This window comes from Eurosta solidaginis, chromosome 4, assembly GCF_040869045.1.
Source record: "Eurosta solidaginis isolate ZX-2024a chromosome 4, ASM4086904v1, whole genome shotgun sequence".
NCBI classification, from domain to species: domain Eukaryota; kingdom Metazoa; phylum Arthropoda; class Insecta; order Diptera; family Tephritidae; genus Eurosta; species Eurosta solidaginis.
Window position 1 is genome coordinate 153,699,087 of NC_090322.1, and position 26,368 is coordinate 153,725,454.

General features: G+C 37.5%; 1 protein-coding gene across 2 annotated transcripts in view; it reads right to left on the bottom strand.

Moving 5' to 3' along the window:
• Positions 1-22,083, bottom strand: part of Sptz (Spastizin) — a 37,459-nt gene extending 15,376 nt beyond the window's left edge. The window contains exons 1-4 of one of the 2 annotated variants that reach the window (XM_067783464.1): positions 21,767-22,083; positions 20,852-21,651; positions 9,190-10,270; positions 563-3,685 (exon numbers count right to left, since the gene is read on the bottom strand). In XM_067783464.1, coding sequence (XP_067639565.1) covers positions 563-3,685; positions 9,190-10,270; positions 20,852-21,651; positions 21,767-21,859 — 5,097 coding nt within the window. In that variant the 5' untranslated portion in view covers positions 21,860-22,083. The remainder of the gene's footprint in view (positions 1-562; positions 3,686-9,189; positions 10,271-20,851; positions 21,652-21,766) is intronic. The other variant, XM_067783465.1, reaches the window with a different exon arrangement.
• Between the last annotated feature and the right edge of the window lie 4,285 nt (positions 22,084-26,368).

Genomic DNA, 26,368 nt, shown 5'->3' on the forward strand with positions numbered 1-26,368 from the left:
AGGAGCTTAGGGTCGCCAGAGCCTCGTCTGTTAGTGAAACAGGATTCGCCGCGGATAGCTGAGGTTGACAATTGGGTTTGGAGAAGCTATATGTTGCGCTGGCAACCTGCAGGGTTGCGCTACACAGCCCCTTGAATCTGGTATTTTAGTCGCCTCTTACGACAGGCATACCTACCGCGGGTATATTCTGACCCCCCCTAACCCGCTGGGGGAGAAGGGCCTGACTAACGACTTTGCCGCGGCCGCCTTTCCAGCAATATCTACTGGATATATATTCAGCATGACTTTAACCTGAGATGTGGGGTTAAATTCATACATTTTTGCAAGTTTTTTAAATAACCTTTGAGCTAAAAAACTAACTTTCCGTTCTGCAAGTGGTTTAGGCAATTCACAAGGTCTCCTATTCGCCGTATGTGCTATGCTTTAATCAAGTTTTATATTGGAAACCATGAAAAGAACTAAAATCTCTTTAATTTTACATGAATACGACACTCTTGTGAATTACCCAACTTTTTGTCTCTTTGCTGAACACATAAAAATCAAATTGTTATAATGTCTTTACCTTAGCAGCCAACGCAAGGCAGTTCATCATTTTCGCCACCAGTCCATAGTCCACTTCCGGATTCGGCACGAACAGCTTTTCCAGTTTATGGCAATGATATAGTAAGAGGTCAACACACTTCTGGTGACCCTGATGGAATGTCAAAATGGAGAGACACAGAGCCACACTTGGAGCATGCTCATAACAGAATTCCTCCCGCAACAGCTTGTCATGTGTGATGTTACCACACAATTGCCATTTATATGCATCACTTTCACGAGCACGCGCATCAGCTCCACCCACAACAGCGCTATCACCTCCCTCCGCAGTATCTGAATTTTGGGTACTGCGCTTACGTTGTACCTCTTCCGTCTTACTATAACAATCATTGCAAACACGCACCTCTACATCCGCATACAAATCGGGTATGCGCATGCGATGTAACGAGCATGCAAAACAAACAACGCGACCACAACGACGACAATGATGACGACGAATAAGCATAGTGAAAGCGGCACGATGACAGCACATGCAATGAGTGGCATCATCATCGCTTATCCAATCTTCACGCGCTGGTGCGGTGGATGGCATTTGAAATGCGCCACAAAGTGAATCCAATGACTGTTGCATATCCGTGGTTTGTGAGGCACGCTCTGATGAAGAAGCGCTATCGGAGATATGATAATCCAATGCTTTTGTGCCATATATGCGTAGCAAGAGATCAATGCATTCGTTTGTGATAACATGATTCTTCTGATACAAATTGAAATTAAGCAAAATGAAAGCTGAATGAGAAGTGTGACCGGTGCTGGTATCCGAGCCTAGTTGGAACCTCACTTTTTGTGTCGAGTTCGTGTGGCGCGTATGTATGTCGTAGATGTGACCGCATTTATCGAAACAAAAGGAGCATATTATTTGCGCATCCATTTGTGAGAGTAACTTACGCACTGCGGACAAAACTTTGGTCAGCGTTTCAAATTTTGTATTCATTAAAAACTGCTCAATGATCAGTAGAGGATATTTGAATAGTTTCCAAAATGGAGCAAGTTCGTTTGGAGTTAGCTGCTCAAATATGACTAAAGAAATTTTATAATTTCTATAGGTTTGAGAACCGTTTCTATCGCAGCAATGTAATAAATAATTAACGGCATAACTCATTAAATAAACGGAACGAAACTTGTCACTATTTGCATCCAGGAAGTTGGCAACATCTGCCGCTGGAAACAATTCGAGTATCTGTAGTAAGTATTTTTGTAGTTCCTCATCAGCAGCTCTGCCTGCACATTCACTCACATCATCAACATCATGCAACTCAAGCAAAGCGGCAAGTAAATTATCAAGAAACTGTTGTTTTTGTGCGCTAAAGCGTTCGGCTAATTTTACCACGCAACACCACTTATAGCATAATTTATAGAGGCGCAATTGTAATAATTTCTCAAATATTGTAGTCGGCGTTTTCATGCCGAAATCGTAAGCCTGCGGCCATGTCTCAAACAACAGCACCTCAGAAACTTTAGCATAAATTGTAATATCAGCTAAAATCGCTTCAAGTTGGCAACGCAACGTATTGGGGATAAGCAGATAGGCTTGTTTATGCTGCAGCGTTGTTTCGATTAGTTCCTTTGCCAAGCGTGTGGTGGCAATTTTCGTGAAATTCGCTTGAATGAGTTGAGCGCGTATACTTACATCATGTATATGTCCAGCCCAACCAATGTAGCGTGCGTCTTCTTCGATTAATTGTATAATTAGATTATCAGCTTGTACCTGACGATTGTTTTTGGGTCGATAACCCAATTCTAACGCATGTAGCTCCAGCTGTGTCAATTTACTGACCCCACTGTCTTCGTTTACAGTTGGATAGTAGTCGGAGCGTAAGGCTGCCACATATTTGTTACCATCATACAAAGCCGATACACACTCAATCTCTTCTAGTGCAAGTAACCGGTTGAAGAAGTTTGTATTTAAATTATTTGTCTGCAGCGGCATACTAGTCACAGTTACGTTGCTGATTATACCTTGCAAAAGGCAAGCCAAAAGAGGATTTTGGTTCGCTACGTAATTGAGTATGCTTTCTGCTTTTTGGGCATTGATTTTACGCCAGACCCCACTGCCCTTACTACCAGCAGCAACGCTGTCACCACTTACACATTTACCAGCGATTTCGGGGCACACATTCAAAGATAACACATGAACCAAATTCAAATTTAATGCCGCCACGTTTGCCTCAATTTCCAATGGTGTCATATTACATTCGAATATCAATTCGCCAATAACATTACATATATTTATTTTCAATAACGCGCTTGTATGATATTCGAGATTGCGATCACGCAGCTGTACCAACTGTGCCAACTGTTGTATATAATTAATGAAACGTTGATAATAGTTACATTTTGATTGCAAATCATGAAAGCATCCCACATGAGCTTTCAAATCATCAAAGTGTCCAATTTCGTTTGCAACTTTATGAAAGACAGTTTGAAATGCACGTTCTCTTTGCAGCTCTAATACCAACTTTCGTGGTCTCAGCGCATAGTGATTATCGTAGAGCAGGTGCGAGAGACGCTGTTGTTCTCCTAACTGCTGTAAGCATTCATTGAGATTTTCAAGTAATGTCATTGCGCCAATATCTTTATATAAGGATGATTTAATGCTGACACTGCTGTTAGTGCTGTTGTTGCTCATCTCATTTCGCAGCGAACGTGTCATGCTAGCACCGGTTAATTGTTGTTGCCTTCTTATAACCATTAATACATTTGATGTTATTTCACGATTGAATGGTAAATTCAATACCAAATCTGTGATTATGAATGCATTCAGATATGGAGTATCGAAATTTCGCAAAAATAAATACTGTGGGTTGTTGATGTAACGATGGCACAATTGTTGCTGTTCAATTGTTGGTTGTATGCGTTGCGCAAGCGCAAAGCTATCAATAACGCTGATGATACGTGATATGTCGAACCCCTTGCCGGCCACATTGCGTATTTGTTCAACTGTCGCTTTCGGTTGCTCAGATGCGCTGATGTGTTGGTCTTTTTGGAGGTAATTTTCATAGATTGATGCGAGTTTTTGCTTTGTCTGCTGCTGTTGCTCGACAAATTTGAGCTCACTATTTAGTGCGGTATCCTGTAGGTGGAAAGTCTATGAAAAAACACAGAAATTCGTTTAGTATTTTTTAATATTTTAATATATCAAATACAAGAATTTCAAATGACCAAATCAATTGAAATAACAACAAATATTTGTTCTTATTTGTATTCTAAAAAATATCACAACTTGAAATTCCCAACTTAAAGAACATAAATAAGTAGAAATTAGAAAGTAAAGATCAGGGACATTTGCAGTTATATTAGAGACTATTTCAGTTTCGCTTGGTTGCGACTTCAGTTCAGGTTTGCAGTATTTTTTTTAATAATAGAGACTTTTTCTGGGTATTCTCTGGCTTTTCCAAGTAAGTCTCCATAGCAAAGATATTTGTTTTCGAAACTATAAATTACACAAGGCCGAACCGCGATCCGCTAGACTCCGAGTTGTAAATGGGTTTTGGCAAAATCCAGTCGAATTTAAACATCATTACAAGGAAAACGTTTTTATAATAAATTCTATTGCTCTAGATTTGTTAAATATTGTAACGAATTTTGGATAATTTTGATTATTATGCACCTTCTGTGGAAAAATTGTCTTTAATACAACTCTACTTTACAATTACAATACTCGCGTACTTCGCTAAAGCGTGTTAAAATCAAAATGATTCTTATTCCTCAGCTTGCGCTGCCTTTATACTATATGTTGCCTCGTTCGCATATATCTTCTAGGTCTAGACTTTTCACGAACATGCCTTCGGGAACAGTTGTATTTCACACTTGGTTACCTTTCAAGAAACGCGAGTACTCCATAAATAATGTAAGGAATACTCCTATACTCCCAAAGGAGTATTCCAAAACTAATCTGTATTCATACAAAAAATGTGCTCCAATTAACATTTCGATGTCCTAGGAGAGGAGTAGGTGATCTCACTCTCGCTTTGTTTGTGAGTATTCACATACGTGAGAGTACTCTCCAAAGTACTTTCACTGTAGTACTCCATGGAGCACCCACAGGGGATCATATGCCAAAGTACTAAAGAGGAATTGTGTCGGAAAGAATTATCGGAGTGGATTTAATTTAAAATGAAAGTAAATGATGAGGGGCAATACAACTTTTATACTCTATACTACGAATATTCTTGTTATATAGCATTTCCGTGAATAAATAAACTAATATTTCTCTATATATAGTATGTATACATAAAATCAGTGCGCGGTTGCATTTTATCAGAGTTGCCATAGTAAAATTTTATTATCAGTTATTTGTATGCAATATTTTACTTTTGGCAACTCTGTTCGATCGTCATCTGTCGTGATCACGGTCGTTAAAAAACGAGCAATGATCGGCTGATGGTGGTCCGCAAACGCATTGCAAAGGGGTATTGTTAGAGTACTCCAACATGAAGAAAATGGAACACGTAATCCAACAATTTTTGCAGGGTATTTACGCTATATGCCTGCGTATGTGTGAGTACCAACTTCTGCTCTTATGCTGGCTGGAAACGGTCAAAAAATGCTGCTGGTAACCATAGCAACAAGCGATCAGCGCTAGTCATGCTCACACGTACTTGTTGTCGGCTTCGCGTTGATGAAAATCAAAATTTTTTGATTTTTTCGCTTGACAGCTGGCCTGTTTGTTCGTAACCAACGTGATTGACATGCATTAGTGTGTTAGTTTTGTGAGAACGTGAAATGAGCAAGTTCGCGGAAGAAAAAGATTTTACGTTGCGGTTTATTGTAACCTACGAATGCAATAGTCGGATGGAAAATAAATTTCCAAAAATCAGGTAATTTTCTTAGTGGCTTAAGATTAGCATCTTATTATATTAAAATTGAATAAGCTACAAATCTGCATACTCGAAACAATTATTAGAAAAAAGTTAAAAAATTTTTATGAAAATTCGCAAAATTTACAAGCAATAAAAAATCGTCATCCGATGACATGTTTACGTCTGCACGCTACGAATTTTAAATACAAATGGCGCTTGATGCTTTCTGCTTGTGTGGTGGCCGGGCAAGCGACAATCACCCGATACGCACACAACCACCCGTTGCTATGGTTACCAGCAGCATTTTTTTGTGCCGTTGCCAGCCAGCATTAGCTGATGATAACGTGATGTGTGATTGTTTCTCTTTCTTCAAGCTGCTGGTTATGTGTATGTGCGGCTGCTTGCTTTGATGTGTTCATGTAAATAAGTGTGGCTGCTTGCTTTATTGCTCTTGTGCATTTGTTTAGTAGCAGCATAGTGATGTATAGAACTGCCAATATTCGCCACAATATATTTATAGCATATTAGCTGCCCGGCCCGGCGTCGCACGTCGACATTTTTGCAGTCGTTTTGAGTAATGAGCAGTATATTTTTTTTGCTGTTTTATTTTATTTACCTGCTTACCTATAGCTATTATTACATATATACTTACACCTATTTCATATCCTTAATTCCTTTTTTACTAATTTTGCTCTTTTACTTATTATTTCCTATTCCTAAATATAGGCAATTCCAGAAACACGGCACAAACTATTATGTTCATCAGCTTATTTTTTAGCGCAACATTTAGAGCAGATCTTATCTATGACACCGATTTGGACGGAAGACTGTTGAGCAGAATCAAACTGGGGATAGTATCTGAAAGCTAATCTCATAGTGTAGGCTAAAATTCTATTGCGAACTATAGTTGCTCACATCTATTGTCTTTCTTTCTGATTCCGAAGGCGTTTGAAAAGCTCAGAGGTCGATTCCCTATCGCGAGCTTTTACATTTCTAATATTTGCTCTTCAAGCCTGTGAACTATTTGTGAGATCTTGATCTTTAGGGTGTTTTAAAGTGATAAAAAAAGCAAAATACTTAAGTGGTGATTACAAAATTATAAACATTTCAAAATTTTTTCAAAGAAAACATATTTGATGAGTTGCAGCTTATGCGTAGGGAATTTGTTGAAATAATTAGAAAACTCAAGGAAAAATATTTGATCGCACATCGCTACGTAAGCGCACTATGTTTCCATCTTAATTCAAATACAAATTTTTTGGATGTCCTGCACAAAATTTTATTCACCTCGTTATGTGAAAATAATTTCTTGTTCTCTATTTCTTTATCTCCCCATCCTCTCTCCACAACCAACTCCATCTTCATTTCCACCTGCCTCTATTTCTCCCTTACCGTACTCTCTCGTCAGTTCCTTTTAAGACATATTGTAATCATAATATAGGGCTACCCCTCGTCCATATTTAAGTATCCCGGAAACGGATTGGCATAACGAAATCAAAATACCCCTTGTTTTCTATTAACAAACCCTGTTATAAAAACTGATGCAGTTGTTTCGGAGCCTATTCAGGCAAACAAACATATCTTTCCTCTTTATAATATTAGTTTAGATAGAATTTAGATTAATTAATGTTCGCTCAAAAACATGTGTTTAATAAATAATTCAATAAAACTTAATTAACGTTATGAGAACAAGTAAGGAACGCTAAGTTCGGGTGTAACCGAACATTACATACTCAGCTGAGAGCTTTGGAGACAAAATAAGGGAAAATCATCATGTAGGAAAATGAACCTAGGGTAACCCTGGAATGTGTTTGTATGACATGGCTATCAAATGGAAGGAATTAAAGAGTATTTGAAAAGGGAGTGGGCCTAGTTCTATAGGTGGACGCCTTTTCGACATATCGCCATAAAGGTGGACCAGGGGTGACTAGAATGTGTTCGTACGATATGGGTATCAAATTAAAGGTATTAATGATAATATATGTAATACCGCGAACAATATTCCCGCCATTATTCCAAGGGCTTTTGATTTCGCCCTGCAGAATTTTTTCATTTTCTTCTACTTAATATGGTAGGTGTCACACCCATTTTACAAAGTTTTTTCTAGTTATATTTTGCGTCAAAGAACCAATCCAATCACCATGTGTCATCACTTTTTCGTATTTGGTATAGAATTATGACATTTTTCGAAATTTTCGAAAAAGTGGGCGTGGTCATAGTCGGATTTCAGCCATTTTTTATACCAAGATAATGTGAGTTCAGATAAGTACGTGAACAAAGTTTAGTAAAGATATATCGATTTTTGCTCAAGTTATCGTGTTAACATCCCAGCGGAAGGACAGACGGTCGACTGTGTATAAAAACAGGGCGTGGCTTCAACCGATTTCGCCCACTTTCACAGAAAACAGTTATCGTCACAGAAGCTATGCCCTTACACAATTTCATAAGGATTGGTAAATTTTTGTTCGACTTATGGCATTAAAAGTATTATAGACAAATTAAATGGAAAAGGGCGGAGTCACGCCCATTTTGAAATTTTCTTTTATTTTTGTATTTTGTTGAACCACCACCGGCCACCGTGGTGTGATGGTAGCGTTCTCCGCCTATCACACCGTATGCCCTGGGTTCAACTCCCGGGCAAAGCAACATCAAAATTTTAGAAATAAGATTTTTCAATTAGAAGAAAATTTTTCTAAGCGGGGTCGCCCCTCGGCAGTGTCTGGCAAGCGCTCCGATTGTATTTCTGCCATGAAAAGCTCTCAGTGAAAACTCATCTGCCTTGCAGATGCCGTTCGGAGTCGGCATAAAACATGTAGGTCCCGTCCGGCCAATTTGTAAGGAAAAATCAAGAGGAGCACGACGCAAATTGGAAGAGAAGCTCGGCCTTAGATCTCTTCGGAGGTTATCGCGCCTTACATTTATTTTTTATTTATATCATTACTGGAGCTGATTGTTGGCGTAATTTACTTATACATATACTGTAAATATATTCAATTCTTTGTTAAAATTTGACTTAAAAAAAATTTTGTTTTTTAAAGTCATCCGATTTTGCCAATTTCTATTTAGCACACATATAGTAATAGGGGTAACGTTACTGCCAAATTTCATAGTGATATCTTCAACGACTGCCAAATTAAAGCTTGCAAAACTTTTAAATTACCTTCTTTTAAAAGTGGGCGGTGCCACGCCCTTTGTCCAAAATTTTACTAATTGTCTATTCTACGTCATAAGGTCAATCACCTACCAAGTTCATCGCTTTATCCATCTTTGGTAATGAATTATCGCACTTTTTCGGTTTTTCGAAATTTTCTATATCGAAAAAGTGAGCGTGGTTATAGTCCGATTTCGTTCTTTTTATTTTAAATAGCGATCTGAGATGAGTGCCCAGGAACTTACATACCAAATTTCATTAAGATACCTCAAAATTTACTCAAGTTATCGTGTTTACGGACAGACGGACGGACGGACGGACATGCCTAGATGAATTTCTTTTTTAGTTTATGCCGTTACGGGGTACCGTTATGCGAACAAAATTAATATACTCTGTGAGCTCTGCTCAGCTGAGTATAAAAATCCACCGGTCTTGGGAAGAAAAAGATAATATTTATGTCAGAACTACTTTCAAAAACGTCCTGTCTTAGCTGAAAAGGTATCGCATTTTTGTTAAAATATTAATACAGAAAACTGAGCATTTAAGATTGCACTGTATAAAATGTATTATTGTCGGCATCAAATCAAACACCTTATAATATAATGTAGTACTTTCCAACAACAGCCAATACGAACTTACCTCAATAATAAATTTTGCATCATTGAAATTTTTTAAAGATAACGCCATTATAGCCAAATTCTCTGGTGAACCCAACATTTGCGGTATTATACTACGTGCTGTTAAGCGTTTAAATTCTTGACGAGATTTTAATTCATCCACAACATCACCTTGCTCTTCATCTTCAACAGCAGTAACACTACTAACCATGACATTCGTTTTATTAGTATTACTATTATTATCACTTGTGCGCACTGCGTTATGTCCTGTTAAGCCTGTTGCACCAACAATTGTAGCACGACGTTTTTTACGTGCCGCTTTGCGACGTGACAAACTTGCGTGATTATTACGATCACGGCTATCATCATCACTCGACGATTTTTCCACAGCATCAGCATGTACATGTACCAGTTGTATTAGCTCTTCGGTGTCTAAGCCATGCTTTTGTTGTACATTTGCCAAGTTAAGTGACGCATCGACTTTTTCTAGAACAGAATATTTCCACAGTGCTTCAGTTATTACATCAACAATGCGCTGGAAACGGTGTTGTACACGTTTGGACGAGTGTTTATAATCTTCAGAATGTATTTTTTTGGTTATGAAATTTTTGAGAAAACTAAAAATGAGTTGCAAGGCTTGACCGGAACAAATGAAACCAAGACGTAAATCGCTACCACATGAAGTTTGCGGTGAGCGCGCTGAAGCAGTCGGAGTCTCAGCCACCATCTCAGGCGTACTGCTAGAGTCGGTGGAGTAACCAGATGGAGGGCGATTACTACGAGTTAAACCGAATAGATGTGGGTTTGAAGTATTACGCAAATGCTCCCAGCGCAAGAAAATTAATTGGAAAATATCTTCGATTAGTGCGCATAGCATATCTAAATTTAAGATTTTGCGCAACATGCCATTCAATTGCTGAATTTTGTATTCATAGTGTTGGTTCAAATTGCAATCTGTTTGAGGTAGCAAAATATCGCAGATCGTGCCTAATGCTGTGTAATAGTTTAAAGTCTCCATTTCAAGTTCGTACAAACTTTTCATACTTGATATATTCATTTGCCATTTCCGTGTGGCTTCAAGCAGGCGGCGAGTGTCTTCAAAGCTGGAAAAAATTAGAAGGAGGAAGCTTATGTAAAAGTAAAATTTCATGCGAATTAGAGCAGCTCATTAAAGCTCGCAAGCCCCTCGAAAAGCTTGTTAGCCGTGTAAACATCGTAAATTTTTATGAAAAATGTAGGTTTCCATGATTACACGTTTGAGCGAGTGGCCTTTGGAGGTTGAGTGGAAGAAAAGAAAGTGTTGTTGTCTTATATTCAATATCCAAAAAGCCAGTTTTTGAGGAGAGCGAAAAAACCGATTTGCCACCTTCTAAACGGTTTTATTTAGCTTGACTTGACAGGTCGGCCGGCCGCACGGCGTGAACGAATTTTGTAATTAAAATTTAAGTACTTTCCGATAAGCTACAAGCTTGAAACTTGGTATATAGTTCACAACCCGATGGCAATGCATTAATATGAATGATAGGTGGCGCATGGATCGAAATATTTCAAAAAATCGTAATTGCGGTCCGATTTGGCTCATATTTGGAACCAGGGTTTAATATTTAGTATTTTAATATGTTTTATTTATTTTCACTGTCCGATTCTTTATTTTTTGGTGAATTTTCATTTTATAATAAAAAAAGTAACTTTTTGGACCTTTCAAATCGATCTTTTGGACTTGACAGTTTACAATATAAGTTGAAATGACATATGCTGGTAAATGTTTACAATTGTTTACATTATTTACAATGAAAGTGTAAACAATCCAAAAATGTTGTAAACGCGCAACCCTCTTTGGAACACATAATACAAACATGAATAGAATGCGACATATGAAAAATTCGCCGCCAGGTGACGCAAGGATCGAGATATTCAAAAAAATCGTATTTGTGGTCCAATTAGGCTCATATTTGGAACACATATTACATACATGAATAGAAGCGACGTATGAAAAAAATCGCCACCATGTGGCGCAAGGATCAATATATTAAAAAAATCGAATTTTTGGCCGATTTCGCTCATATTTGCAGCACATATTACATACAGAAATAGAAATCACTTCATGAAAAAATCCCGCTAGGTGGCGCAAGGATAGAGATATTCAAAAAAACGTACTTGTGGTCCGATTAGGCTCATATTTGGAACACATATTACATACATGAATAGAAAGCGACATATGAAAAACATCGCCGCCAGGTGGCGCAAGGAACGAGATATTCAAAAAAATCGTATTTGTGGTCCAATTAGGCTCATATTTGGAACACATATTACATACATGAATAGAAGCGACGTATGAAAAAAATCGCCACAATGTGGCGCAAGGATCAATATATTAAAAAACTCGTATTTTTGGTCCGATTTCGCTCATATTTGCAATACATATTACATACAGAAATAGAAATCACTTCATGAAAAAATCCCGCTAGGTGGCGCAAGGATAGAGATATTCAAAAAATCGTACGTGTGGTCCGATTTGGCTCATATTTGGAACAAATATTACATACAGTCTGGTAGAAGTGAGTTCGAGGAGGGACAAGCATACGTGGCGCAGAGTCGAATAAAGTTTTTGGAAGGATTATGTATTGAGGACTTAGATTGTAACAAATTGTCAGGAAAGAGTCCGTGTACTAATGAGTCACTAAATGAACTAAATAGAATGAGAAATAATAGGCAATTAAATAAAGATTAAAAACTTGGAAATAAAATAATTTAAAAAAAATTTAAGTTAAACGGTTATGTTTTTGTTTTATCGGCCTATTAAGAAATTCAAGGTTCGAAATGTCAAACAAAGTAATTGACAATAAGCAAATCCAACATTATCAGTGTCTTGCAACAGATGGCGCAACGCTGATCAAATATAGTTGGTAAAGAGGAACAGAAGTAGCAATTTATCAGTCAAACCAAACACCGCTGTATAACTACATATATAGTTAACGCAGCGTGCCTAAAGCGTACAGATGATGAAGGCTTAGCACCCTTCGAAATGGATCTATCTGCGCAGATATAGCCGGTTGTCTGAAAATTTTTCTACTCACTATTCCAAAAAAAAAAAAAATACCATTTTTCAATTATAGAAAAATTAAAAGAACAATAATTATTACAAAAAATTATTGTTCTGGCCTTGAGCTCGTTTCGAACCTTGAGTTAAATTGTTTTATTGAAAACAATACTTACATTAAGTAATAATAATACTAAAAGCTAGAAAATAATTAGGTAGGTCCTAGGCACTAGTCATCACACTCCTCATCAATCTAAGGCGTTGATCAGACAATTAAATTAAAGTGTTGGACGCGTCAAATTTCTATTGATAGTCATAAATAAGACCAACTGAACCTTAATCAGGTTATGCTACGCTTCACATTTTTAGAAATTTCACGAGCCCAACGCTTTTATTTAATTGTCTGATCAACGCCCTTGATTGATGAGGAGTGTGATGACTAGTGCCTAGGACCTACCTAATTATTTTCTAGCTTTTAATATTATTATTACTTAATGTAAGCATTGTTTTCAATAACACCGTTTAACTTAAACATTTTTTTTAATTATTTTATTTTATTGTAGCTTGGTTATTTGACATCCAATTTTTTAAACTGATACGTCATTATTTTGGACTTGGAGATCTCCATATTTGTTTTTAATGTCCTTTCGAGTTATGAATTCACTTGATTAGGTCAGCTAATTGAGGTTTATCCCCCCTAAAATATACTTTCAGGATATTGTTGCTTATGAACTATTTCTCTAAGTATTTGAAGAACCAGCGGGAGACTTCATATTCTAATAGATAGGTTGAGACAATTAATATTGAATGAGTACTGTTATGTAAAAAAACTCACAGTATCTTAGAATACATGCTAGGTTAGGTTAGGTTGAACTGGCCGGTCCATGAGGACCTCACATAGACTGAATAAGTCCGTAGTGTTACCAGACGTTTGTTTTAACGACCAAACTGAAAAACCCTATCAAAAACTAGGACCTATGTTATAAAATAACTCCGTCCTCTTTACAAATACTAGAAGCTTCCTAGGATTTAAGCCACTTGCTGCTTCGAGATCTGACAGCTTTATCACTCCTAATAGCTGGAGTATACGTGCTAATAATAATAAGTTTTATAATTGTCACGGGTGGGACAAAAAATACTTTCTTTTGTTCAAATACTACGATATTCGAACATTTGGGGAACCCAATAGCGTAAAAGTAAGTAATTTTTCCTAATTGATTTTATTGCTATAATGTAAAATATAGGTGTCACGGGTTCACGGGTGGGACAGCATTTGTCACGGGTGGGACATGTTCCAATTAAAAGCCTTTGATGTATTTATTAATAGTAAATTCAGGTTCAAAATATGGTTCTCTTCTTTGAATCTTTTCATGAGCAAAAAAAATTTAATTACGGTAAGTTTTAAGAATTTTGCTTTGTAAGGCTTTGGCTCAGAATCAACGGCCATGAAAGAAACTACATCATATCTTTCGTATTTCGATTCAAATTTCTACTGGACGTAATTAGTTGATATTGATTTGTTGGATATATGTATGTATTTGAGACAATTTTCTAACATTGTATAATAAATATGAAAAATTAAGATTAACCACTTTGGGGTTTTTTGTTACGGGAAGGACAAAGCTAATATTTTTCGATAATTCGAATAATAATTTTTGGCATACCTAGAAAGCCGCGAACAATACAAAAGACTTGATTCGTCAAGGTTGAAAAAAAATTGCTAAACCACTGCCGGGGAAGGACCCTGCTTAGAAAAATTGCTCATTATTAAAAAAAAATTTCAGTTTGCTTTACCCGGGATTTTAACTTAGGCCCTGCGGTGTGCATGCTTTGATTACACCACAGTATCTAGATTTTCCCCAAAAATGTTGTGTTTAAGATCACTTACTATATTCATAAGTAGGTAGGTAGGTTGAACTGGCCGGTCCATGAGGACCTCACATAGACTGATTGAGTCCGTAGTGTTACCAGAAGTTTGTTTTAACGACCAAACTGATAAGTAATTTTTTGGTCTTATCGATGCTACAAATAAGCCCTACATGTAAGAGTTCATCTCAAAAAAATTTGTCAACGCATAATATTGTAACGAATTTTGGGAAATTCCTGTTTTTTTTGCACCTTCTGCTATCGTTCGAATCTCTGAATTGTCGGATAAATAACTTCAATATTAGGTATGGCAAAATGGTCTTTATTAAGACTACTTCAGGAGTAGTACAATTACAATACTCGCGTACTTCGCTAAAAGCGCGTTAAAATCAAAGTGATTATTATTCCTCAGATTGCACTGCTTCTATACACTCTGTTGCCTCGTTCACATATTTCTCCCAAAGTCTAGACATTTCCCAAACATGCCTTCTGGAACAGTTGTATCTTAGACTGGGTCGAAAAAAAAGTTGCCAATGTCCGCCCCTAAATTTGAAGATTATGTTGAGAGGGTTTCGGAAAAAATTTTTTTAATTTTTTTTGATCCTTCGAAATACAGCCGAAAATGTTTTTTCGTTGTAAATTGGTTATTTGACGTCCGATTTTTAAAATTGATATGCCATTATTTTGGCCTTGAGAAGCTTCACATTTCCGTTTAATGTCCTTTTAAGCTATGAAGTCGTTTTCACATGATTAGGTCAGCTAACAAAAGTTTACCCCCCCCCCCCCCCCCCCCAATGTATGTTTTTTTCCTTACCAAACGAAAGTACTTAAAAATTCAAGAAAATGTTGCTTTGAAACCATATTACTAAAATAATAAACAAAGAAGTTATAGCACTTTCCATATTTATTGCAACTGTTATTTTACCTGATTCTTATTATACTTAGACCTGAAACTCATGATATTTTTGGACGAAAAATTGCAGGGTTTGCATTGAAAAGTTAATAAAGATATGCCAAATATCATGAATAGGGGAAGTCAAAGTAAATTAGTGAGTAAAACCTGTTGTTTCGTATTTATAATAATAACGCTATGCGATAAAATCAACTTTTTTTCTGGGTATTGGACAAAACCTACTTTTTTGTAAAGATTGAGGTTTTTCGAACTTAGCCTCCAAAAAATAGATATCGGATTACAAAGTTCGAAATTCTATATTTCCAAATTTTATTCTTTTGTTAACGCGTTCAGCAAATTGAAAAATTTGTTAGCTGACCTAATCATGTGAAAACGACTGCATAGCTTAAAAGAACATTAAACGGAAATGTGAAGCTTCTCAATGCCAAAATAATGACATATCAATTTTAAAAAATCGGACGTCAAATAACGAAGTTACAACGAAAAAACATTTTCGGCTGTATTTGGAAGGATCAAAAAAAATTAAAAAAATTTTTTCCGAAACCCTCTCAACAAAATCTTCAAATTTAGGGGCGGACATTGGCAACTTTTTTTTTTGTATGGGGACCAGCCCAGTCTATTGTATCTCACACTTGGTTATTTAGCTATATGCGTGTATGTGTGTAACAACTTCTGCTCTGAGCTGATGATGGGTATGTGAAACAATGTCTTTGCTTCAAGCTGCTGGTTATGTGTATGTGTGACTGCTTGATTTAATGTATACATGAACATTAATGTGGCTGCTTGCTTTGTTGTTGTTGTGCATTTATTTAGTAACATCATAGTGATGTATAAAGCTGCTAATATTTGCTACAATATGTTAGTGTTTTTTTATACGCACATACTGAATAACATGTAATAAGAGTCAGGTTGATTAGAAGCTATAAATAACATTAAAAGTGCTATAATTGCTTTGTTTATTAACTTAGGGAAATGGTTCATAACCAGCAATGTCATGAATTTCGAATTATTTTCGTCTGGCAAAACAAAAAGGGTATTTTGGGGGGATAAACCCCAATTGACTGGCCTAATCATGTTAAAACGACTTCCTAGCTCGCAAGGACATTAAAAGCTTTGGGCTTAGTATATACTCGCAGCAAGTATGCCTGTCGTAAGAGGCGACTAAAATATCCAAATGATTCAAGTGGTTGTGTCACGCAAGCGTTTCAAGAGTTTTCCAGCGCAATTTATAGCTTCTCCAAACCAATTTTCAACCTCATCAATTTCCGCATAGAACTAGACGGTGAGGGGAGGAATGGTTAAGAAGGTTCAATGTGGTTATATTAAATCGTTACCCAGATGGTCGGGCTTGTACCTTAATAGTGCTTGAACCATCAATATCAATAACACTCCCCAAACCCTGCGAGGAATATCTTTATCGCTACAACAACAACATTAAAAGCAAATACGCAGATTTCCAAGACCAAAATAATGACGTACCGGATGTCAAATTACAAAGTTACAATAAAACAAGTAAGGAAGGCTGTAACCGAACATTACATACTCAGCTGAGAGCTTTGGAGACAAAATAAGGGAAAATCACCAAGTAGGAAAATGAGCCTAGGGTAACCCTGGAATGTGTATGACATGGGTATCAAATGAAAGGTGTTAATAAGTATTTTAAAAGTGGGCCTTAGTTCTATAGGTGGACGACTTTTCGAGATATCGCCATAAAGGTGGACCAGGGGTGACTCTAGAATGTGTTTGTACGATATGGGTATGAAATGAATGGTGTTAATGAGTATTTTAAAAGGGAGTGGACCTTAGTTCTATAGGTGGACGACTTTTCCAGATATCGCCATAAAGGTGCACCAGGGGTGACTCTAGAATGGGTTGTACGGTAAATGAAAGGTTTTAAGGAGTATTTTAAAAGGGAGTGGGCGCCTATAGGTGGACGCCTTTTCGAGATATCGCCATAATGGTGGATCAGGGGTGATCCAGAACATCATCTGTGGGGTACCGCTAATTTATTTATATATGTAATACCACAAACAGTAATTCTGCTAAGATTCCAAGGGCTTTTGATTTCGCCCTGCAGAACTTTTTCATTTTCTTCTACTTAATATGGTACACCCATGTCACACCCATTTTATAAAGTTTTTTCTAAAGTTATATTTTGCGTCAATAAACCAATCCAATTACCATGTTTCATCCCTTTTTCGTATTTGGAATAGAATTAAGGCATTTTTTCATTTTTCGAAATTTTCGATATCGCAAAAGTGGGCGTGGTCATAGTCGGATTTCGGCCATTTTTATACCAAGATAAAGTGAGTTCAGATAAGTACCTGAACTAAGTTTAGTAAAGATATATCGATTTTTGTTCAAGTTATCGTGTTAACGGCCAAGAGGAAGGACAGACGGTCGACTGTGTATAAAAACTGGGCGTCGCTTCAACCGATTTCCTCATTTTCACAGAAAACAGTTATCGGCTTAGAAGCTATGCCCTTACCAAATTTCACAAGGATTGGTAAATTTTTGTTCGACTTATGGCATTAAAAGTATTCTAGATAAATTAAATGAAAAGGGGCGGAGCCACACCCATTTTGAAATTTTCTTTTATTTTTGTATTTTGTTGCACCATATCATTATAATATACTATTTTTTTATAATTTAATATTTTTTGTTAAGTGGGGGTGTTTGCTAATTTTTACTTAGCACACATATAGTAATATTATTAACGTTCCTGCCAAATTTCATCATGATATCTTCAACGACTGCCAAAATACAGCTTGCAAAACTTTTAAATTACCTTCTTTTAAAAGTGGGCGGTGCCACGCCCATTATCCAAATTTTTACTAATTTTCTATTCTGCGTCATAAGATCAACCCACCTTATGAATGCGTAATGAATTATCGCATTTTTTTGTTTTTTCGAAATTTTCGATATCGAAATAGTGGGCGTGGTTATAGTCCGATATCTTTCATTTTAAATAGCGATCTGAGATGAGTTCCCAGCAAGCTACATACCAAATTTCATCAAGATAACTCAAAATTTACTCAAGTTATCATGTTAGCGGACAGGCGGACGGACGGACATCGCTCAATAACATTTTTTTTTTCGATACTGATGATTTTTATATATGGAAGCCTATATCTATCTCGATTCCTTTATACCTGTACAACCAACCGTTATGCAATCAAAGTTAATATACTCTGTGTGCAAAGCACGCTGAGTATAAAAACCTTCGGGGAGTGTCTTTGTCGTTTATACAATAACAACAACAGAACAGAACGTGCTTAACGGTTCTTCCTGCAGCTCGCACTTTCTACACCTGCTGTTACTGACGAGGCCTAACTTATAAGAATGTGACGCCAGAAGGCTGTGTCCAGTCAGTATGCCCATTGCCGTATGTGTTATGATTTGATAAAATTTTAATATTTTACATGAATATTACGATTTTACATGAATACGACACTCTTGTGAATTGCCCAATTATTTTTAGAAAACCGTTTACGGTTTCATGGAAATCAAATGGTTGAAAATGGTTTTCGTTCCATGATCGCATAAGACGATACAGTCCCAGGTTTTAAAAAGATGCGGCAAATTATATTTTTCGTCCAATTAAATTTGAATAATTTTCCATAGGACGTTAACCCTTTCACCCCTGAGTTTTTTTTTCGAAATAAGGCGAGGTTTTCATCATTACGACAGCTAATCCTGTAATATGGCTGAAATATAAGATGTTTGGCATATATCTGAATCCTTACCGTTATCCTGGGATATAACATTTATAGGTGGGACGCATAAGTCCCAATAATACCAAAAGGCCCAAAAATTTGTACACATCTAAAGGTATAAACAAATATTGGGATATTATTATCCCAAACAAATGCATTATTGGGATTATCTGTCCCAATGCAGTTATAAATATAAAAAACTTACTTTTTTCATTATAATTACTTTCCAATTTCGAAGGAATAATATTTATTCACACCTAAATTTTACAGCAAGCGGTATATTACGAATAAAAATGGTACCAGATAGACGTTTAACACTGAAATACAACGCGTTACTGATGAAATTTCGCGACATATTTGTGCAAAATATTGCGTAACGGGAAATTTAATGTCAATAATACCGGAATTCGGTTGCTGATCATCAAAGAAGGCGTAATTGGATAAAAATTAAAAGTTATACACATGTTTGAAGTTTGCTGGGACGTATTTTCCCAGTAGGGGCGAAAGGGTTAAAGCGTATCACAATGCAAAGAGAATAAGAAGTGTGAATACCAAGTATTAGTAAAGTTCGAAGTGTAAACATACAGATGGATGTTTAGGGAAATAATATTTTTAAGTTAACTAGAGCTCATTGCATGACCTATTTATTTAATTGTTTTACCGGTTTCTGTTCCTTCAAGCGAAATGTTAATGTGTATTCATCAGCACAACCATCCTAAACGAGTCCCTTCTAGAGAGCATAGGGGGAGAATAAACGGTATAATTTCCCGGGAGGTAACTCCACAATGGATGCCATGGCAGAAGTAATAGACACCGTAAAGAAATCATGATCTAAAAGGTTCGATGTGGTCGTATCTAATTGTTCCTAACATGGTCGGGTCGGGCTGTCTTGGTCGTCGCGGGAGCCATACTAATATTTCTTCTGTCTCCAGAAAGAAGGGGAATGCCATGGAAGCAGAAGCGATGCAAATATCCTATCTCAGATTTTGGTTTGAAAAACATCCTAACTTAAAATTGTATTCATAACAGCCTTGTCTCCGAATTCCATTTAATAATCGTACCTTTTAATAAGCCCCTATTTTAACTTAAATTCAAAGTTTTTTATGCTGAGTAATGGGGTTTAAAAGAAACTGCGATAATACGGTTTTCAAATTTGTTCTGATATTGCGCGGGACACTAATATGAAAAAATATATAAAATGTATAATAAATATTAAAAAAAGAAAACTTATAAAAAAACATATTCATTTAAGAGAAAGAAAAACTAAGAAAACATCATCCAAACATTCGCGTCCGGATACTAAAATAAACGCTATCCAGTATACAGTTACTGTCCAAATACATACTAATGAAAATGGACATTTTGAAAATCTAGATTTTTAAATGTTACTGAAGGCACACCCCGAATGTTCTGAGTTTTTTTGGTCTTGAATGAGTGTTATCGAATTTGATTAACCCCTAGTTCCCCGAAACTTGGAGTTGCCAGAGCCTCGGCTGTCAAATAAACATTTACATCATAAATAGTTTCGATAAAATTGGCAAAGTTTATTTTACCATGGATACCTAACGAAAGTTGGTTTTTTTTAGTAAGTTGAAGTAAGTTCTTCTTAATAAGCACAAAACGAAGGAGCTACTTGTATTTTAAATTAATATGTCACTTTAGCCATTATAAGCTATTGAAAGATGTCAGGGGTTACAACAACAACAACATTGAAAAATGTAAATGTTACGCTTTGGTGCGACGATTTTGTACATGTGTTGTTTTGATATGAATATCCATACAATGAGGAAGATTGTACTGAGAAATAATTTATATGATGGGTTTAAGGCAACGTAATGAAGACTTGGTTGCGTTCTTAAATTCGCCATTCGAAATTTCGATAGAAATCAACAAGTGGAAGGGAGCTGCATTAAAAGATAAATTTTTTGCTTTTTGGTGTGGATCTCCACAAGTACGCAGGAGACAGCTGAAAGGATTGCGCTACACAACCCATTGAATCATTTAGGTATTTTAGTCGCCTCAGAGCGGCATACCTGCCGCGGGTATAATCTAAGCCCCCTAAGTGTGCGGATACTGGTGGCTTTACCCTACCCAGCTCTGCTCACACTTAATTCTAATATGCAATTGCACTGTGTATCAACAAAAATACCTTGCATTAACATCATGATCGTAGAGTAACTTTAAAACGCTTCGCGCATTTAAAATAGTATCCAACGTTATTGACTTGTAGGTTTCTGCAAATCTTTTTAGAAAATCTAAAATTATTGCAATACGTTGAAAGTCTGCATAGAAAAATGTATGAATTTCAAGCAATTGCTGAGGACTTTCATCCACGCTATATTCCGTTAACCATTTATGTATATTGCCCACTTCAGCTAATGTTTGTGTGGTATCAGAAAATTCATTAGCAAATTTTAAAATTAACAAATTTTTACGCAATCCTTTGTCTACAATATTATGCGCGCTTTTCAAGTTCGTAGCAACTAAGGATGTAAAATGCTGTCTATTTCGTAGAGCTTGATGTACAATAAATTCTTTACTGGGCACTCCATTTGTACACATCTGCCATTGTCCCTGTGCCTGTTCCAGCACTTCTACTAACAAATTGGATTCATTACGTGCTAGTAAAGCTAAACATGTATCGTCCGATTGCATTATATCCGTCGTTAGCTCTTTTATTAATTTTACACGCAAGGATGGCGCTTCAAGTATATTCAATGGAAAGTTAACAATAAAGTTAATGAACTTTGTTCTAGATTCGCTGTTAGCTGTTGGTGATAATAGCAAATGTAGTACTTCAGCGATTACGCGAGCGATAGAAATCTTAGACTTTTCTCGACTTAAAGTCAATATCTGTAATACAGGATATGGATTTTGGTGGAGTATATGAGTTATATTTTCTGGCGCTACTATGCGACTGGCGGTAGGACGCAATGTTTGCAACCAACCCTGCAAAAGAGTACAAAGTGCATATATATATCTATATATATGTATGTTGTATTGTATACTACATAAATAAACGAAAGAAACATTTTAAGTACATATATTTTTCATTACAACAAACCTTTAGTAAGTCACATTCTTTCGCAGGTAGCAATGGTAAGTAGTCCTCAATCGTTGTGACCCTTACCGGAGTATTTTCTATTGCGTGTTGCATTTTTGGGCAGATGAGTGGTGTATTTAAACAATTAAATTATTGCAGCGTTTAGCAATGCATTCGTACTACATATTATCCGTTGCAACTTTAAACAGCAACTTCTATAGTTAACATATCTCTTGCACTTTTATACTTCACATATTTTATTATCATATCAGCCCGAATTTCGCGATTTTGTTTTTATTTTGTTGGAAAAAAAATGAACGAACCAGAAACAGTTGAAAACAAAGAGTCAGCTGATTGAAACTTTTTCAATATGACTTGACACTTCAACTTCCGGTGCAGTCAAGGCGAATCTATACCGTGGTGGCAAAACGAATTCAATCAATTCGCCGTGCAGATGAATGTCAAGTCAAAAGAAAATTTTCATAGATTTCGATTAACTGACATTTTGTTGTACAAGGCTTTGTATCGAAAATTATCAAGAAGAAGCAATCAGCTGATGGGATACCACCACCTGTAATGAATTCGCCTTGGGTGCAGTACAATTTTAGGGCGAATTAAATTCTAAAATTTTAATATTGTAAAAAATTTATAATTAACCCCTAATTAATTATTAATTAATACTCAATAAAACAAAATTAAAAATGATCAATAAATAACAAATAATTCTTAAATTTTAATAAAAATCAATTTTATAATAAAATATAAAATAAAAATAATCAAAAATTTTAAAAACCTAAAAATTCTTTTTTAAATAAAATAAAATAATTTAATTTCAAATTTTAAAAATTAATACATAATGTTAATAAAGAACTATATTTAATAATTAAAATTAAATTTTTATTTTTTTTTATTAATTAATCATTTTCAAACAGGTAGTCCATGATTCAATTAAGAGACTTATTTTTTGTGGAATATGTTTTGTAATTTTTGCGTATTCTTCATTTCTATGAAATTTTCAGCATTTTTGTAGCTGAGCAGAGCTCACAGAGTATACTAACTTTGTTCGCATAACGACAATCCGTAACGGCATAAACTAATCGAGTTTGTTACGGTCTGCTGCTACGGTCTACGGCTACGATCCACTTGGGAGCGTGTTCACGCGAACACACCTAGTGATGTGGCGAAAGTTGCGATAAAAAGTATCGAAAAAGAATGAAAAAGACAGACCGGCCATCACTATAAAAAGATTGAAAAAGATTTTCCGGGACGATAAGTAAGTGAAAGGGCGTAAAATTTTGGTGATCGAAAAACATCCTCGCCGGCTGTGCACCTACACAGGAAATTGTCGAGAATCGAGGAAAGAGTCAATAGCGCAAAGCACCGAAACCGTTCTTTCCGACAAATCTCGTTTCTACGCGGCTATTTTGGGTGATAATAAACTCTGCACAGGTTATATTGTGTGGACACAAGGTCTAGTTGAAGTAGGTCGGCGTCCGCAGTCACACTTAGCGAGATAAACCTCTTCCTCTACGTTTACTAAGAACACTACCACCTACGGAAAAGCGTCCGACACCACCAACGGCGCCTACTATTATCACGGGCATCACCATCAGTAGTATCTCCCCCAACCCGTCCATTAGCGCCTACCACGAGCGCAACAACCACCAGACGTACCGCCACCGCCAGCTGCAACGCGCACAGCGGGGCCGCGAACATAGGCCTGCGGCCACTAATGTTAACACCTCCAACAGGCGGTACCACCGACAGCAATACTAGCCGCATCTTCATCAGCTACGTCCATACCGGCTATAACAATACTAGCGTAATCCTATCAGCTACGACTATAACGGCTACAGCAATACTTGCCGCATCTTCATCAGCTACGTTCCTACCGATTATAACAATACTAGCGTAATCCTATCAGCTACGAATATAACGGCTACAGCAATACTAGTCGCATCTTCATCAGCTACGTCCATACCGGCTATAACGATACTAGCGTAATCCTATCAGCTACGACTATAACGGCTACAACAACATAGCCGCATCTTTACCAGCTACGACCATACGGGCTACAATATATCAGCTACAATGACAACCACAGGGCAGCAAACCTAGGCCTGCGGTCAGGCCAATTGCGACAGCGAATATCAGCGGTTAAAGCGGTGAGTCCGTTCCTTTATATTTTTCCTTCGCTTAAAACGAGGAATCGCTTCCGGATTTGCGAGTGGTGGACGGAGTAATTTTCAAACGAGTTAAATTTCGTAAGGGAGTGGAAGGGGAAGAAGACTCGCTGTGGCAATTATGGTTGCCGAAAGGGTTGACTGAGGAAGCAGTGAGATTAGCACATGACGCTGACCGGAGTTACCATGGCGGGTGGCAGAAAACCTTAGAACGTGTTAGGCAGAAGTACTTCTGACCGCAGCAGGCTAAGGACGTCAGGGACTACGTCCAGCGTTGTGACACCTGCAAAGCTGTAAAACCCACTAATCAGCAGTCGAGACCGCCTATAGAGAATACCTTTGCATCCGAGAGGCCATTTCAGCGATTATATTGCGATTTCCTAGGGCCGTATCCGAGATCTAAGCGGCGAAATCAATTTCTCTTCATAGTACTAGACCATTTTTCAAAATACGTTTGGCTAAAGCCCATGCAGAGAGCCACCACTGTAAACGTTATGAATTACTTCGCCTCAGAAATTTTTTCGGCTGTAGGGGTCCCTGAGTTTATTCACAGTGACAATGGTAAACAGTTTATCTCGAAGGAAATGAACCAATTTTTTGCAAATTACGGGGTGACGCACGTGAGGACGGGGTTATATTCTCCCCAAGCAAACGCAACCGAGCGCGTTAATAGAGAGATTGTTTCGAAGATTAGCATTTTCCTGAAAGATAAACCTGACCATACCAATTGGGATAAGCATATACCCGATATTTTATCAGTTTTGAGAGGTGATTTTCATACGGCGATTCAGTGTTCTCCATACTTGCATTATATGGCCAAAATATGGTCCAACATGCCTCAACGTACACCATTTTAGGGAAACTCGGCAGCATTCGGGAAGACCAGGTTACGGTAGTAAGCCGAGCTGACAAGTTGACTAATATTCGTGAGCAGATCCGTAGAAATTTAGATCAGGCCAAGGATAGGGGAGTAACCACCTATAACAAGCGCTCTAGACAAGTCAACTATAAGGAAGGTTAGGAAGTTTTTCGGAGAAACTTTGCCTTAAGTAACTTCAAACATGGCATTAACGCCAAATTCCTACCAAAATACCTGAAGTGTCGCGTGCTTCGAAAAATAGGCAATGCACTGTATGATCTCGAAGACCTAAACGGGAAATTGATAGGTCGCTTTCACGCTTCGGACATTCGTCCGCAATGTACCAGAAAGAACGTTTCCTTGCCAAATTACAATTTGATTTTTTTTTTTATATATACCTACCAATTGGACCTTTTTTTGTCTGGCTGTTTTGGCGATCGGGGACATCTCGCCCAGTATTCTCCCCGAGAACTGACCTCATAGGATGTTCACGCGCGTGCTCACCGGGGACCGTGAACACCCTGGCAGTCCGCGCTTAGGTCGGACTAGCCTTTCGGAGTTTGGACGAGTTCTCCAGATCAAAATGTCTACACCTTTTTTTTGGTTTGCATTCCTGTGGGAGCGATACCCACTTGAAATCATCTTTCGGAGTTTTGACGAGTTCTCCATAACAAATGTCTAATTGCCGCAAAGCCCTTTTAAACTAGGAAACAGAATTAATCCCCAACTTGACTTAGTTTTTTTTTTTGATGGACCTATGTTGCCCGGCTAGCTTCGTAGTAGGACTTTGAGACTCTTATCTCAGGGGTGAGTCGTGCCCCACGTTGCTTGTCGTCGGAGATCCCTGGCAGTGGCTTCCCACAGATGATCCGGTTTCCTGTTCGCTTCATCGTCAGGTCTTCAAAGCGAAGCAGGTTTGTTACGGTCTGCTGCTACGGTCTACGGCTACGATCCACTTGGGAGCGTGTTCACGCGAACACACCTAGTGATGTGGCGAAAGTTGCGATAAAAAGTATCGAAAAAGAAGGAAAAAGACAGACCGGCCATCACTAGACAAAGATTGAAAAAGAGTTTCCGGGAAGATAAGTAAGTGAAAGGGCGTAAAATTTTGGTGATCGAAAAACATCCTCGCCGGCTGTGCACCTACACAGGAAATTGTCGAGAAACGAGGAAAGAGTCAATAGCGCAAAGCACCGAAACCGTTCTTTCCGACAAATCTCGTTTCTACGCGGCTATTTTGGGTGATAATAAACTCTGCACAGGTTATGTTGTGTGGACATAAGGTCCAGTTGAAATAGGTCGGCGTCCGCAGTCACACTTAGCGAGATAAACCTCTTCCTCTACGTTTACTAAGAACACTACCACCTGCGGAAAAGCGTCCGACACCACCAACGGCGCCTACTGTTTTCACGGGCATCACCATCAGTAGTATCTCCCCCAACCCGTCCATTAGCGCCTACCACGAGCGCAACAACCACCAGACGTACCGCCACCGCCAGCTGCAACGCGAACATAGGCCTGCGGCCACTAATGTTAACACCTGCAACAGGCGGTACCACCGACAGCAATACTAGCCGCATC